The 16339-nt window shown below is 38.2% G+C and overlaps 1 protein-coding gene across 1 annotated transcript in view; it reads left to right on the top strand.

Annotated features, from left to right (window-relative positions):
- Positions 1–1696: 1696 nt before the first annotated feature.
- supt3h (SPT3 homolog, SAGA and STAGA complex component) overlaps positions 1697–16339 on the top strand; it is a 16954-nt gene continuing 2311 nt past the window's right edge. Inside the window, exons 1-11 of the mRNA XM_061911391.1 lie at positions 1697–1804; positions 5118–5224; positions 6870–6954; positions 9210–9296; positions 9361–9457; positions 11909–12051; positions 12127–12202; positions 12803–12915; positions 14305–14409; positions 15949–16068; positions 16147–16236. Coding sequence (XP_061767375.1) covers positions 5145–5224; positions 6870–6954; positions 9210–9296; positions 9361–9457; positions 11909–12051; positions 12127–12202; positions 12803–12915; positions 14305–14409; positions 15949–16068; positions 16147–16236 — 996 coding nt within the window. The 5' untranslated portion in view covers positions 1697–1804; positions 5118–5144. The remainder of the gene's footprint in view (positions 1805–5117; positions 5225–6869; positions 6955–9209; positions 9297–9360; positions 9458–11908; positions 12052–12126; positions 12203–12802; positions 12916–14304; positions 14410–15948; positions 16069–16146; positions 16237–16339) is intronic.

The raw sequence follows: 16339 nt of genomic DNA, 5'->3' as shown, positions 1-16339 counted from the left end.
TGTTGCAATTTATGAATAAAGGTTTATTTAAAAAAAGAAAGGAAATAAAGTGGTCCTCGTGTAAAACTGGAAAAAAATCCTGGACAATATTCATGACAAATTTGTGCTTGCTTTAAAGATGTGATTTTTGGTTTTACACTGTATGAACAAACATTTGAAAAGGAATTCTACCTTTGTAACCTCATTATTCTATTAGATAAGTTTTATATTCATAAAACTGAAGTTTCTCAATACCCGACATGTCTTTTGTGCCTTTAAAAAAGATTTTGAACTTTACTTTAAAACGATCTCTACCTCTAACAACAAAAAAGCTGTGAAAACGATGATGCTGTGTTCCAAATGTAAGTTATTTAATGAATCTGAATGAGCCTATGGCTTTGCACCCGGTTTATTATATATATATATATATATATATATATATATATATATATATATTTTATATTCTAGTTTTGTTACTTTTAATTTACAACCCCCTGGCACTGTTTTGTACTGTTTTTATAATGTTTTGCAATGTTTTATATTGTTGTTGAACTATTTTGATTATTGTTTCTCTTCTGTTTGTTAATGTTGAAATAAAAAAATAAAATAAAAATATAACTGGGGAAAAAAAGTAAAAAATTAAGGGACATGTTTTGGAATTTTACCTTTCGACTTCATCATACTATTGGCTAAGTTTTATATTCATAAATGAAAGTTTCTCAATAGCGCATTTAAAAAAGAATTCTACGTTAAAACACACGTTTTTGTACTGTTTTTGTACTTTGATTATTATTTCTCAACTTTTTGTAAATGTTCAAATTTATGAATAAAGGTTTATTCAAAAAAAAAAAAGAAAGGAAATAAAGTGGTCTTCGTTTAAAACTGGAAAAAAAAATCCTGGACAAGATTCATGACAAATTTGTGCTTGCTTTAAAGATGTGATTTTTGGTTTTACACTGTATGAACAAAAATTTGAAAAGGAATTCTACCTTTGCAGCCTCATTATTCTATTGGTTAAGTTTTATATTTATAAAACTGAAGTTTCTCAAAACCCGTCTTTTTGCCTTTCAAAAAGATTTTGAACTTTACTTTAAAACGATCTCTACCTCTAACAACAAAAAAGCTGTGAAAACGATAATGCTGTGTTCCAAATTTAAGTTATTTAATGAGTCTGAATGAGCCTATGGCTTTGCACCCGGTTTATTATATATTTTTTTATATTCTATTTTTGTTACTTTGAATTTACAACCCCCTGGCGCTGTTTTGTACTGTTTTTATATTGTTTTGTAATGTTTTATACTGTTGTTGAACTATTTTGATTATTGTTTCTCTTCTGTTTGTTAATGTTGAAATAAAAAAATAAAATAAAAATAAAACTGGGGAGAAAAAATAAAAAATGAAGGGACATGTTTTGGAATTTCCCGACCTCATTTTACTATTTGCTAAGTTTTATATTCATAAATGTAAGTTTCTCAATAGTGCCTTTAAAAAATAATTTGAATAGTTAATTGGCAACACCAAATTGGCCCTAGTGTGTGAATGTGAGTGTGAATGTTGTCTGTCTATCTGTGTTGGCCCTGCGATGAGTGGCGACTTGTCCAGGGTGTACCCTGCCTTCCGCCTGATTGAAGCTGAGATAGGCGCCAGCGCCCCCCGCGACCCCTAAAGGGAATAAACGGTAGAAAATGGATGGATGGATAATTAAATAAATGATTATAAAAAAATATGTCTGCGTTCTTTATTTCCTTGTTGTGTTTGACGTCATCAAAGCGCGCCACAATTTAACGTCAAACAGACGCCAGCGAGGGACGACTCTACTACTTTTGTGAGTTGTGTTCCTTTAATTCTTCTTTCTTTCTTCTTCCCGTCCTGACCCAAGTCTCTTTGTTCGTGTCGCCATCGTTGTTTCGACAAAAGAAAACATAACCACCGTGTTTGAATAGGAGGGAACTGTGTGGTTTTATTCAGATTTGACTACCGGGGGAGGGGAAACATTGTGGTCACAACACCTGTCTACTTTATTTCTTCTTTTTGACTTAATACTGTTCTACTATATTGTTTATTTAGCCATAGTTTATGCGTATAACTTGTTATTTAGACAACACAACACCACAACTATCAAACTTCAGAATTAGTAGAAGCTAGGTTACTTTTTCCTATGTTTTTTTTTCTAAAATAGATTTAAATAGTCTATTAAAAAAGTATACCAGTTACCAATATCAAACATCAAGCGACATCTAGCCTGCCACATCAATTTATGTGGCCCCTCAAAGCCTGGAATTATTGCGTCTTTTCTTACTAAATGTAATCAACTTTCCATTTTCCATCCATCCAACTTCTTCTGATTATCCGAGGTGTGGTTGCGGGGTCAGCAGCCTAAGCAGAGAAGGCTATACAGCTCGGGGGTCAGCGACCCTTGGCTCTAGAGCCGCCAATAAAAAGATATATTTTTATTTTAATATGTTTTCTGTACATGTGAATGCACCTGCGATGAGGTGGCGACTTGTCCAGGGTGTACACCGCCTTCCGCCCGATTGTAGCTGAGATAGGCGCCAGCGCCCCCCGCGACCCCAAAAGGGAATAAGCGGTAGGAAATGGATGGATGGATGGACAGATGTTTTCTGTAGGGCTTCACGGTGGAAGAGGGGTTAGTGCGTCTGCCTCAAAATACGAAGGTACTGAGTAGTCCTGGGTTCAATCCCGGGCTCGGGATCTTTCTGTGTGGAGTTTGCATGTCCTCCCCATGAATGCGTGGGTTCCCTCCGGGTACTCCGGCTTCCTCCCACCTCCAAAGACATGCACCTGGGGATAGGTTGATTGGCAACACTAAATTGGCCCTAGTGTGTGAATGTGAGTGTGAATGTTGTCTATCTGTGTTGGCCCTGCGATGAGGTGGAGACTTGTCCAGGGTGTACACTGCCTTCCGCCCGATTGTAGCTGAGATAGGCACCAGCTCCCCCCGCGACCCCAAAGTGAATAAGCGGTAGAAATGAATGAATGGATGGATGGATGGATGTTTTCTGTAGAAGAACAACCATGACACAAACCTTCGTAATTGTTAGAAATCCCACTGTTTATTTTATACATGCTTCACTGGTGATGAGAGTATTTGGCAAGCGCCGTTTTGTCGTCCTAGTTTCAGCGGTACTTGAACTCATCGATTGTTTGTTTACAACTTTGTCCGATGCTCTTACTTGCCAACCTTGAGACCTCCGTTTTCAGGGGGTGGGGGGTGGAGGGTTGTGGTCGGTGCTGGGGCGGGAGCATGGTGGGGCGTGGTTAAGAGGGGAGGTGTATATTTACAGCTAGATTCACCAAGTCAAGTATTTCATATATGTATATATATATATATATATATATATAAGAAATACTTGAATTTCAGTGTTCATTTATTTACACATTTACAAAGCGGAAGTGAAAACAGGCTGTCGACACGTCACTCAGGTCCGCATGGAACTGGAGAAGTGTGGCCTCCAGCTCCGCCTGAATTTCAGGAGATTTTCGGGAGAAAATTTGTTCCGGGAGGTTTTCGGGGGAGGCACTGAATTTCGGGAGTCTCCCGGAAAATCCGGGAGGATTGGCAAGTATGCCGATGCTGCCACAGAAAGACATGTTTTATTTTTACCACACCTTTCTCTCATTTTGTCCACCCAATGTTTTATGACTTTTTTTAGGTTCTGCTCAGCTGCAGGATTTTTACATTTATTTATTTTGTATTCACAATGTAAAAACTATTTGAGGCACTTCCAATACATTTCAATATTTTTTAAATATCCTCCAGCTTGAGCAATCAACATCCCTATACAAACAGTCAAAATAGCTGTTTTCTACATAGATATATTTTTTAATTTTTACAGTCTACAATGTTTTTCCACGACTCCGAGAAAAAAGATGAAGAAAAAAAGTATTTAAAAAAAATATATTTTCTGTAGGAGAACAACCATGAAACACGTCTTCCTAATTGTTAGAAATCCCACTGTTTATGTTATACATGCTTCACTGATGAGAGTATTTGGCAAGCGCCATTTTGTCCTACTAGTTTCAGCGGTCCTTGAACTCATCATAGTTTGTTTACAACTTTGTCCGATGCTGCCATAGAAAGACGTGTTTTATTTATGCCACGCCTTTGTCTAATTTTGTCCACCAAACGTTTTATATATATATATATATATATATATATATATTTTTTTTTTTTTTTTTTTTTTCCTTCTAATTTTATTTATTTTTTCACTAACTGCAACGTATAGCTGCCCACAGAGGGCTGCCTGGAACATTAGATAAAATATAAATATATACAGTTGTTAGTTATATATATATATTTTTAAGTACACGATAAAAAAAAACATCTGTAAATTTTACAGATGATTACCATAATGTACAAAACTGACATTATGGTGCAATTAGGGGGTCCCTGTTGACAGTAGATAATATATGAATATATGCAATTCTTTATTGATTACTGTATACATATTTTTTTACATACACTGTAAAAAAAAATCAAAGTTTTACAGTAAAAAATGACATTTTGGTGTTTTTTACAGCACACACACACACACACACACACACATATATATATATATATATATATATATATATATATATATATATATATATATATATGTATACATATAATATATATATATTATTTGTATTTTTTTTTCACTTATAAAATTGTGGCGTCTGGGCTACCATTTTTTTACTGTAAAAAATATTTTCTCGGTGTACAATTAGATGGATAACTTGCTTTAAAATCAGGGGTCAAGCAGATATTTAACTACTTATTTGGAGTGTAACAAAAAATGTTTCAAATGTATGATAGTATATTTGTTGCTGTATTACATCAAGTTTAAAAGACAGGAATTTTTTTGACAATGGAAAGTTGAATCTGTTTAGTAAGAAAATACGCATATCAATTCCAGGTTTTCGCGGGCCACATATAATAATGTGGCGGGCCAGATGTAGCCCCCCGGGCCTTTAGTTTGACACAAATGTTGGATAATAATTTTGTTGATATATATATTTTTTGGTCTTAACAGTATAAAAACTTGATTTTTTTTCTTTATTGTGTTACTTTTCGGGCTCGGAGTTAAAGTAGTACTTCTTTAAAATCTTTGATCTTTCTTGTTTGTATCCGTCAGAGTCTGTGATTGGACGAGAGAGGTCACATGGCAGGAACTGCTGTCGCCAGCGGGCGAGACCGACCTGCATCCAAGACCAGCTTCATCACTGAGATACAGGGCATGATGTAAGACACACACACACACACACACACACACACACACACACACACACACACCTGTGTATGCTGGAGGGCTGCTTCCACCAAAGAGACTGTTTGACGCCATGCTAACCTGTTTAAACAAAAGTTAAAGGAAGTAGAGGAAGTCAAGACGATTTAAACATGCACTCCAAACCACAAGGGGGCAGCGTGAAGTGTGTGTCTCTATCCTTATTGGGGGGGAGTAATGATGACGTTACCATTAGTTATTTACTATGATTTAGCTTTTGTAGGCTGTAATGATGAGAGAGTGGTACTACATTGACCTCAAATATTGGTGTATTTATTTTCACACTAAATATTCAATAGACATTGATATTTTCGTACAGCAAGAAATTTTGAAACACTATGTTATTTATTTACTGTAAACAGTCATATTATTATTGTTTTTATTTTACTTTTACATGGGAAAAAACAACAGTAAAAATTTAAGAAAATAGAGAACAATTGGTATGGAATGAGAAAACGCTGAAATGTTCTAACTAAACATGAATAATAATATACTTAGTCACCTACTGTATAATAATACAAAGCCGACACAATATTTGTTTTTAGCATTTTTTTAAATAAATATATATCAACATGGCCCCCGCATATTTTAAATTATCGTTATGCGGCCTTTGATGGAAAAAGTTTGGACACCCCTGAACTAAAGTATTAAAGTATCAATATTTTCATTTCAGAATCGATATTAGAGCATGGAGATCTGGTATCGGCGATATCAATATTTCCTAATCGGTCCGCACATCACTAATCATTCACAAATGTTTGTCTCGGTGGGCGGAGAGCGGGGCCACTGCTCACACGCAGGAGCCTCACGACTCACCAGTGAGAAGTTCTGCAAAGTAACAAAAATAAGGAGGAAAAAATTAAGACTATAAAGCTGTGGTAATATTTTAGCTTCAAGTCGAATGGGCAATATGAGCCCATCAACAGGGACCAACAAACGAGAACAAAAAAAGAAACCTGACCTAGTTTTTCTAACTTGGAAAAAAATGCACTTTAAGATGTTCAATATTCATACAAATTAAATTGTGTACATAGTTTTGTTTAAGTATGTACTTTACTTTACTCCAGTATTTTGGAATGTCATTTTTTTTTTACCAAAATCATATATTTGATATATTTGAATACACCAAATTATGTTGTATCCATTTGTAGTGTGTGTGTGTGTGTGTGTGTGTGTGTGTGTGTGTGTGTGTGTGTGTGTGTGTGTGTGTGTGTGTGTGTGTGTGTGTGTGTGTGTGTGTGTGTGTGTGTGTGTGTGTGTGTGTGTGTGTGTGTGTGTGTGCGTGCGTGTGTGTGTGTGTTACCTTGGAATTGTGGGTTCTTGGTGGTCGGAGATGCTGAAACCCACATAAACCCCCAGACCTAAAACCGAGCCTCAATGAAGCCAAACTCGAACCCTTCCCGCAAGCCTCAAACCCAAGCCCCGCTGAGCCGTGTGACTGACAGCCACCACCGACCAATCATAGCACGGAAGAGGCGGGCAGCAGGGAAAGATGAAGAACGATCTCTAGGATGTGGCTTAGATGTTGGTGGAAGTGGTTACTAGAACATGCAAATGTGAGGTGTGACCAAATGGTACTCTGTTTGTGTGTGTGTGTGCCAGGTTTACTCTGGGAGACGTTTGTCGACCCCTGCATGAGACAGCAGCCTTGGTGGAGGACATTGTCCACACACAGCTCATCACCATGGTAACACTTGCACACGCTCAAAAATATTTTTCCTACGAAAAAAAAAAGCGTTATTGAAAGTTTGATACCCACAAAGATAATATTGATAGAGTGGAGCCTAGATATATTTTTCAGCATTCTTTTCAGCATTAATGGTGCCTTCACAGATGTATAAGTTACCCATGCCTTGGGCGCTAATACAATGCTGGCTTTTGAACTTTGCGCCTGGAACAATCCGGGTGGTTCTTTTCCTCTTTGTTCCGGAGGACACCACGTCCACAGTTTCGCAAAACAATTTGAAATGGGGACTCGTCAGACCACAGAACACTTTTCCACTTTGCAGCAGTCCATCTTAGATGAGCTCGGACCCAGCGAAGCGGGCGGCATTTCTGGGTGTTGTTGATAAATGGCTTTGGCTTGCATAGTCAGAGTTTTAACTCGCACTTACAGATATAGGGACCAACTGTAGTTACTGACAGTAGTTTTCTGAAATGTTCCTGTGCCCATGTGGTGATATCCTTTACACACTGATGTCGCTTTTTTATTTTTAGGGATCGAAGGTCATGGGCATTTAATGATGGTTTTCGACTTTGCTGCTTACGTGCAGTGATATCTCCAGATTCTCTGAACCATTTGATGATACTACAGACTGTAGATGGTTAAATCCCTAAATTCCTTGCAATAGCTTGTTGAGAAATGTTGTTCTTAAATTGTTCAACAATTTGCTCACGCATTTGTTCACAAAGTGGTGACTCTCGCCCCATCCTTGTTTGTGAATGACTGACTGATTGACTGATTGACTGATTTCATGGATGCTGCTTTTATACCCAATCCTGGCACCGACCTGTTCCCAATTAGCCTGTCCACCTGTTGGATGTCCCAAATAAGTGTTTGATTTGCATTCAATGGGGACGGCGTGGCGCAGTGTGAGAGTGGCCGTGTGCAACCCGAGGGTCCCTGGTTCAATCCCCACCTAGTACCAACCTCGTCACGTCCGTTGTGTCCTGAGCAAGACACTTCACCCTTGCTCCTGATGGGTGCTGGTTAGCGCCTTGCATGGCAGCTCCCTCCATCAGTGTGTGAATGTGTGTGTGAATGGGTAAATGTGGAAGTAGTGTCAAAGCGATTTGAGTACCTTGAAGGTAGAAAAGCGCTATACAAGTACAACCCATTTATTATTTATTCCTCAACTTTCTCAGTATTTTGTGCCGCTTGTGCCTGCTTTTTTGAAACATGTTGCAGGCATCACATTCCAAATGAGCTAAAATTTGCAAAAAATAACATTTTCTAGTCTGAACATTAAATGTCTGGTCTTTGCAGTCAATTCAATTGAATGTAAGTTGTAAAGGATTTGCAAATCATAGTATTCTGTTTTTATTTAATTATTCATTTACATTGTTTCTTATTGGGAACTCTGCTTGACTATAGGGATGTCAAAAAAAAGATTTTCGAATGAATTGCGATTCTTATTTGTAAGAATTTTTAATCGATTAAAGAAATCAAAAAACAAAACTTTTTTTTATCTGTCCTGTCCATGTTGTTGATGTAGATGATCATATTTATTTACTTTAGAACAGAGAAGTGTTGGATACTTCTCCTGTTGATTTATTTGTATTTGACTTTATTAAATGTTTGAGTAGAATTTTGATCAACAAAACCGGTTTTCTCTGAAGTAATATAGAAATGTTTGGTAGCTGTATTGTCTATTTTATGGAGGAATGTAGTTCATTATAGAAATGACACCGATGTTATTAAAATAGTATTTATTTTGAATCAAGAATGGATTCTGAATGTAATCATTACCCCCAAGAATTGAATCGAATCATGTGGTGCCCAAAACTCTACATCTCTTCTGGACTATATGAACCTTTTGGTTTACCAACCATGTTCAAGAACCAATGAAGTTAGTCAATAGATGCTCCACTCTGTTGGATTGGCCCCCTTGGGTTCAACTTCAAATATTATTTATTGTCACTTCCACACAATAAAAGTTTTTTTTTTTTATAAACTAATACAAATATTTTATTTATTTGATCAGTTTTCCCCCCTCATATAGCAATACATTGTCACACTGGTCAATTTTTGTCTTGAAATGCAGCATTTACATGAGTCAAATATGATAGTTTATTAGTCTTATTTACCACATTATTATATTCAAGTGTTTATTTGTTCAATGCACTTTGATGTCTCACTGGTGCCCCCTGAGGAAGAGATTGGTACTGCAGCACATTGATGCAGTGTGTGTGTTTGTTTGTTTGTTTGTTTGTTTTGACCAGCTCCATCAGGCCAGCGAGAGGGCCACGCTACGCGGGTCAAGGGTCATCGCAGTGGAGGACATCTTGTTCCTGATGAGAAGAGACAAGGTGAGCACAGGACACAAACAGGAAGAGACCAAGTTGTGGTTTGACTTTACGTCGCTTTTGTCAGAAAAAGATGTCCCGGCTGCTGAAGTATCTTCAGTTCAAAGATTACAAATCCAAACTCCTCAAGACGCTGGAGGACGAGGACACACCGCAGGACTCAGGTGAACCTCAGAAAATATAATTTGACATGATCAAGTAGGGGTGAGTTGTGGGCTGGGCGGCAGCACAAAGCGAGCACTTTGGGGCTCTGATCCTTGGAGTCACCCCCCCTCTGGTGGTGGTGGTGGAGGGTCGGGGGAGGGGGTCAGACCTGGCAGGCCTAAAAGCATTGTGGGATTGCGAGTTCTATTCCCACCTCAGGATTACCCTTGGACTGGTTCTGAGTGAGGCCTAGGACATGAAGTCCCAGTGGGCCGAGTTCTGTTCCTATTCAGATGTCACATCTGCTGTCCAGAAATTAATCCGGTCATACATACATACATTCTTACATACATACATACATTCTTACATACATACATACATTCTTACATACATACTTACATACATTCTCACATACATACATTCTAACATACATACATATTGTGAGGCAAAAAAGTATTTAGTCAACCACCGATTGTGCAAGTACTCCCACTTAAAATGATGACAGAGGTCTGTAATTTTCATCATAGGTACACTTCAACTGTGAGAGACAGAATGTGAAAAAAAATCCAGGAATTCACATTGTAGGAATTTTAAAGAATTGATTTGTAAATTATGGTGGAAACTAAGTATTTGGTCACTTCAAACAAGGAAGCTCTCTGGCTCTCACAGACCTGTAACTTCTTCTTTAAGAAGCTCTTCTGTCCTCCACTCGTTACCTGTATTAATGGCACTTGTTTGAACTCGTTATCCGTATAAAAGACACCTGTCCACAGCCTCAAACAGTCAGACTCCAAACTCCACTATGGCCAAGACCAAAGAGCTGTCGAAGGACACCAGGAAAATAATTGTAGACCTGCACCAGACTGGGAAGAGTGAATCTACAATAGGCAAGTAGCTTGGTGTGAAAAAATCAACTGTGGGAGCAATTATCGGAAAATGGAAGACATACAAGACCACTGATAATCTCCCTCGATCTGGGACTCCACGCAAGATCTCATCCCGTGGGGTCCAAATGATCATGAGAACGGTGAGCAAAAATCCCAGAACCACACGGGGGTACCTGGTGAATGACCTGCAGAGTGCCTGGGACCAAAGTAACAAAGGTTACCATCAGTAACACAGTATTCCGTCAGAGAATCAAATCCTGCAGTGCCAGACGTGTCCCCCTGCTTAAGCCAGTGCATGTCCAGGCCCGTCTGAAGTTTGCCAAAGAGCACATGGATGATACAGCGGAGGATTGGGAGAATGTCATGTGGTCAGATGAAACCAAAATAGAACTTTTTGGTATAAACTCAACTCGCTGTGTTTGGAGGAAGAAGAATACTGAGTTGCATCCCAAGAACACCACACCTACTGTGAAGCATGTGGGTGGAAACATCATGCTTTGGGGCTGTTTTTCTGCTAAGGGGACAGGACGATTGATCCGTGTTAAGAAAAGAATGAATGGTGCCATGCATCGTGAGATTTTGAGCCAAAACCTCCTTCCATCAGTGAGAGCTTTGAATGGTTGACCAAATACTTATTTTCCACCATAATTTGCAAATAAATTTCTTTAAAATTCCTACAATGTGAATTCCTAGATTTTTTTTTTCACATTCTGTCTCACAGTTGAAGTGTACCTATGATGAAAATTACAGACCTCTGTCATCATTTTAAGTGGGAGAACTTGCACAATCGCTGGCTGACTAAATACTTTTTATTTGCCCCACTGTACGTGCAGTACATACACACATGAATTAATTCATACATACAGACATTCATTCATTTAAACATACACACATTCATTCATGCATACACTCATAATATACACACACTTTCATACATACATTCATGCATTTATACATACATACATTCATTTATAAATACATACACACATTAATTCATTCATATATACACACACACACATTGATTTATACGTACACACATTCACACGCCCATACACTCATATACACATACTCTCATACATACATTTATGCTTTCATACATGCATACATACACTCACATGTACACATTACACACATTCCTACTTACATGCATACATACATTCATACACACAAGAAAAAATATAGTGCAGTAATATAAATTATATTGAAATCAATTCATATTTAAATGTAAAAGACATTATTGTGGAAGAAACGTTAGTATTATTTAAATGACATACATTATCAACTTGACAAGACTCTTTTATGGTCCCTGTGAAGACATGTGACGGACTAATATTACAATATTACTACGCTAATATTACATCGTATCCATTACATTGTACACATTAATCATATGCATGACATCATGTACATTACATAGTATGGACAGTAGAGACTATGTCTGGGAAGGCCTCAGGATTCCCCGGGAGATGCTGGACAAAGTAGCCCAGCAGAGTCTGGGCTTCTCTGCTTAGGCTGCTGCCCCCGCGACCCCTAAATAGATGGAGGTTGAACTACCGATGTGAACTTACGAGCGCTCTCTGGCAGGCACCTCGGGCACTGTTGCCGGGGGTAACCAGCGGAGGCAGCGCCTGGCCCAGGACTACCTGATGTGGCTGGACCACACGGGCGAGCTTCTGTCGCTGACCGAGAGGACGGAAATGGATCCTGTCAAACAGGAGAGGCTGGAGGTTATTGTCAAGTCCTGATGCAACCACAACACACACACTTACACACACCTCTGTGCTGTGTGTGTTCCTGAGCAGCGTATGGAGCGTCACAGTCGAACAATGGACCAGACGCAGTACTCTGAATTCTGTGAGAGTCGACAGCTCAGTTTTGGTATGTAAACAAATACTAATATCTGTTTATTAGTAATACAAATTATTATTACGCAATAAAATGTCATCTTCATAATTATAGAAAAAAAAACATGTAGTCTGTAATAATCCTGAGTAGTAATATGTCATTTGATTCTTTCTATACTACCTTAAAATTTGGACATAATGAAACCAAAATACTTTAAAATCACTTCAACCAATATTTTATTTACAACGTTTGGACAGAAATATTCATAAAATGTATTTCTGTATCATTTGTTTTTTTCACCAGCATTAAAAAGACAGTGGCGTAGTCGGCCTAAGTATTCATTAAAAACAAGGCAGGTGTTTTATATAACAAGTATATGTGATATGTTTGGCCACACAGTTTGAACAGGAACACTGTGTTTGAATATTCCATTACGTGATTCTGTGGTGTACCACAGCTGGAACCACTGGTCTAGAAATGATGTGTTGGTCATGCTTTAGTGTACTTTTTGCGCCGCGGGGACTTTTATAACCAGTTGTTGTTGTTTTTTTTGTCAATCTGCAAGACTAAAAAGTCCAAAAGTAGGAAATGTCCTGAATGTGCTTCCACGTAAAAAAGTCAACTTGTGTCCAGCCAAGAAAACGCCAAAGTTTCGGGACTGGCTGGACTGCAGCAGCCTGGAGCTGAAACCAAACAGCGTTGCCATGGAGATCATGTCCTACCTGGCCTACGAGACTGTCGCCCAGGTGAGTGCCTTTTTAAAAACGCAGGAGCTCGAAACTGTCAAGTTTTTACAAAAATGTTACCAGGAAATCCTCATTTTCCGGGATATTTTTTCCTTATTTAAAATGAATAGACAATTTTTTTCCACACTTAAACATTTTCCATATTCCTCAACCCATTCAAACTATTCCGAAGTCAAAATGCTCCTAACATTAGCTTTTTTTGTTAGCTTTGTGTAGCTATTTTTGCAGGTGTCTTTTGTTGGTACTTCTAGCTGTTAGCATGCTAGCTTTTTTTTTAACTAAGTTTACATGTATACACATTAAAGTCAGTTATTTTTGCCACTTAAAAGATGCTAACTGTCAGCATGTAAACATGCTGAAATGCAAACAAAATAATTTTAAATCCTTTGGATAAGCACCTCACTGTCCTACATTTAGGTACTTGACGCCTGCTTACTGTTAGCATTTTTAGATATTTTTGAAGGTATACACCTGTGAGTCATACACTTTGGTACTGATTGACAAAAACCAACTGTTCTATTTTTCTTATCTGGCTAGCGTGCTAACTGTTAGCATTTCAGTTTAGCTTTGGCTTTTCCGCATTCTGATGGGATTTCTTACGTTTTCTTAAGTTATGAAATACTTTTTAAACTCAGTTTTACAAATGAACAAACCATTGAGTTTTGTACTTGTAAGATGTGCAGTTACATGACATCATAGCAGTATTTTATGCTACCTTTAGCATGTTAGCTTTTTTTGCAGTTGTCTTATGTTTTGGTACATGGTGCATGCTTGCGGTTCAAATGTTGACGTTAGCGAATTAACGCTAAGGTGTAGACCTTAAAGTCTGAGATTTTTGTACCTGACGGATGCTAACTGTTAGCATGTAAATATGCTAAAATTAGCATGCTAGATTGTGGCAATTTTTAGTTTTGGTACTTGACGCATGCTTCCTGTTGGAATGTTGTCTTTGTTAGCCATTTTTGAAGGGCTACGCCTCAGTTTCACAACATCAAAGCATCTTCTTGCTGGGAAATGTTGACTTGTATGGTTGTCAATAGTATCGACACTTTTGATACCAAGTCGATACCAAGACAACAAAAACTTTTTTTTTTACTTTCTCCGTGCCGAGGACAGCACAACATTTGTTTCTTAGCGAGCTGCATCAATGTCAACACTGCCAAATAATGCCTGTCGTCTTAAAAAAACTGTTATTTTTTACAATTGTAGAAGTTCCTCAATATGAGAAATTGAAAGAAAAAAAACAGTAATGTTTTTACTCCTGCGGATAGCGCCATCAAAACCCCCTTTCTGTTGCAGTTGCTGTGAGGAATTGCCAATTTAAAGCGTAAAAAAGAGGGTGTGAAGATGGGGGACTGGACTTACCTGACACGTTCATCTCTCCTTTAGATCGTGGACTTGTCTCTGCTGGTGAAGCAGGAAATGGTGGCGAAGACCAACCCTGTCAGCCATGTGATCTCCGTCAGTCACATCAACTACGACACACACTCTGAGGTACACACACACACACACACACACACACCTTGTCTCTCCTGATGTTTTTTTACAAAGGCACACAGATAGTGCAGACATTAGCCTGAGGTATGTATGTATATATAAATATATGCATGTGTATATACAGTCATTGTCAAAAGTTTACATACACTTGTGAAGAACATAATATCATGGCTGTCTTGAGTTTCCAATCATTTCTACAACTCTTATTTTTGTGTGATAGAGTGATTGGAGAAAATAATTGTTGGTCACAAAAAAACATTCATGAAGTTTGGTTCTTTTATGAATTTATTATGGGTTTATTGAACATGTGAGCAATTCTGCTGGGTCAAAAGTATACATACAGCAACGTTAATATTTGCTTACATGTCCATTGGCAAGTTTCACTGCAATAAGGCGCTTTTGGTAGCCATCCACAAGCTTCTGCTTGAATTGTTGACCACTCTTCTTGACAAAATTGGTGCAGTTCAGGTAAATGTGTTGGTTTTCTGACATGGACTTGTTTCTTCAGCATTGTCCACAAGTTTAAGTCAGGACTTAGGGAAGGCCATTCTAAAACCTTCATTCTAGCCTGATTTAGCCATTCCTTTACCACTTTTGACGAGTGTTTTGGGTCATTGTCCTGTCGCGCCCAAGACCCAACCTCGGGGCTGATGATTTTAGCTTGTTCTGAAGAATTTGGAGGTACCGTAATCCTCCTTTTCCATTGTACCACCACCATGCTTGACGGTAGGAATTGGTGTTTCTGGGATTAAAGGCCTCACCTTTTCTCTTCCAAACATATGGCTGGGTATTGTGTCATCTGACCACAGAACTTTCCTCCAGAATGTCTTATCTTTGTCCATGTGATGTCGGATGACACAAAATTGAGCTGTTTGGCCACAATAACCAGCTTACACCATTCCTACCGTCAAGCATAGTGGTGGTAGTATTATACATATATGTATACATATTCCTATATACTGTACATACTTATACACATGTATGTATACACAAGTGTGTGAATACGCATGTATGTGTATACACGTGGGTATGCACATATGTATATACACATGTATGTATATACACATGTATGTATACATATACACATGTATACATATATATATTTGTACACATGTATGTATACACAAGTGTGTGAATACGCATGTATGTGTATACACGTGGGTATGCAGATGTATGTATATGTATATACACATGTATGTATACATGTTTGAATGTATAAACGTGTATATACACACATGTATGTATGCATGTATGTCATATACATACACAATCATGACTGCATGTTTACATATGTATACACATGTATCCACAGTATGTGTGTATATACACGTGTATGCACTTATATGTATACATACATGTATATGCGTAGGCATGTACACACATTGTTTATATAGGTATTAGTTATATTTCTGTTTAGTAAAATGTGACTGTCACCATACAGTAGTCCAAAACTACATGTAATTTGCTTTTAAAATTGACTAAAATAAAAAGTTACAACAAGAAACTACTGAAACAACTTCCTTTCTGCCTTATTAGGTCAAGAAGGAAACAGACTCCCCTGAAGCCACGCCCCCTTCCACCCCGGGTTCTTCCAAGCCCCTCCTCCAAGGAAATGGCAGCGTGGATGGTCGAGCACGACAGAGGAAACGCAAAAAGGTTGGATGACTAAATTTGTGTGTAGCAAATACAGAAATAACGAACTTTCTGATTTATTTTAACCTCTTTTATTGTTAGAGCTGCCCTGCTGCTGTAGAAGTTCCCACTGGAGCCATCACACCCAGTCATGTGCGAGAGGCCCTCAGGAGATACAACTACAGACACATGGTGAGTGCACACTAACTACACCACATGCACTAACATAATACACCTACCTGCTACACCACATGCACTAACATAATACACCTACCTGCTACACCACATAACACAT

The sequence above is a fragment of the Nerophis ophidion genome, linkage group LG09 (assembly GCF_033978795.1).
Source record: "Nerophis ophidion isolate RoL-2023_Sa linkage group LG09, RoL_Noph_v1.0, whole genome shotgun sequence".
Lineage (NCBI taxonomy): Eukaryota > Metazoa > Chordata > Actinopteri > Syngnathiformes > Syngnathidae > Nerophis > Nerophis ophidion.
The sequence above is the reverse complement of the archived record's forward strand: the minus strand, read 5'-3'. Positions and strand labels throughout refer to the sequence as shown.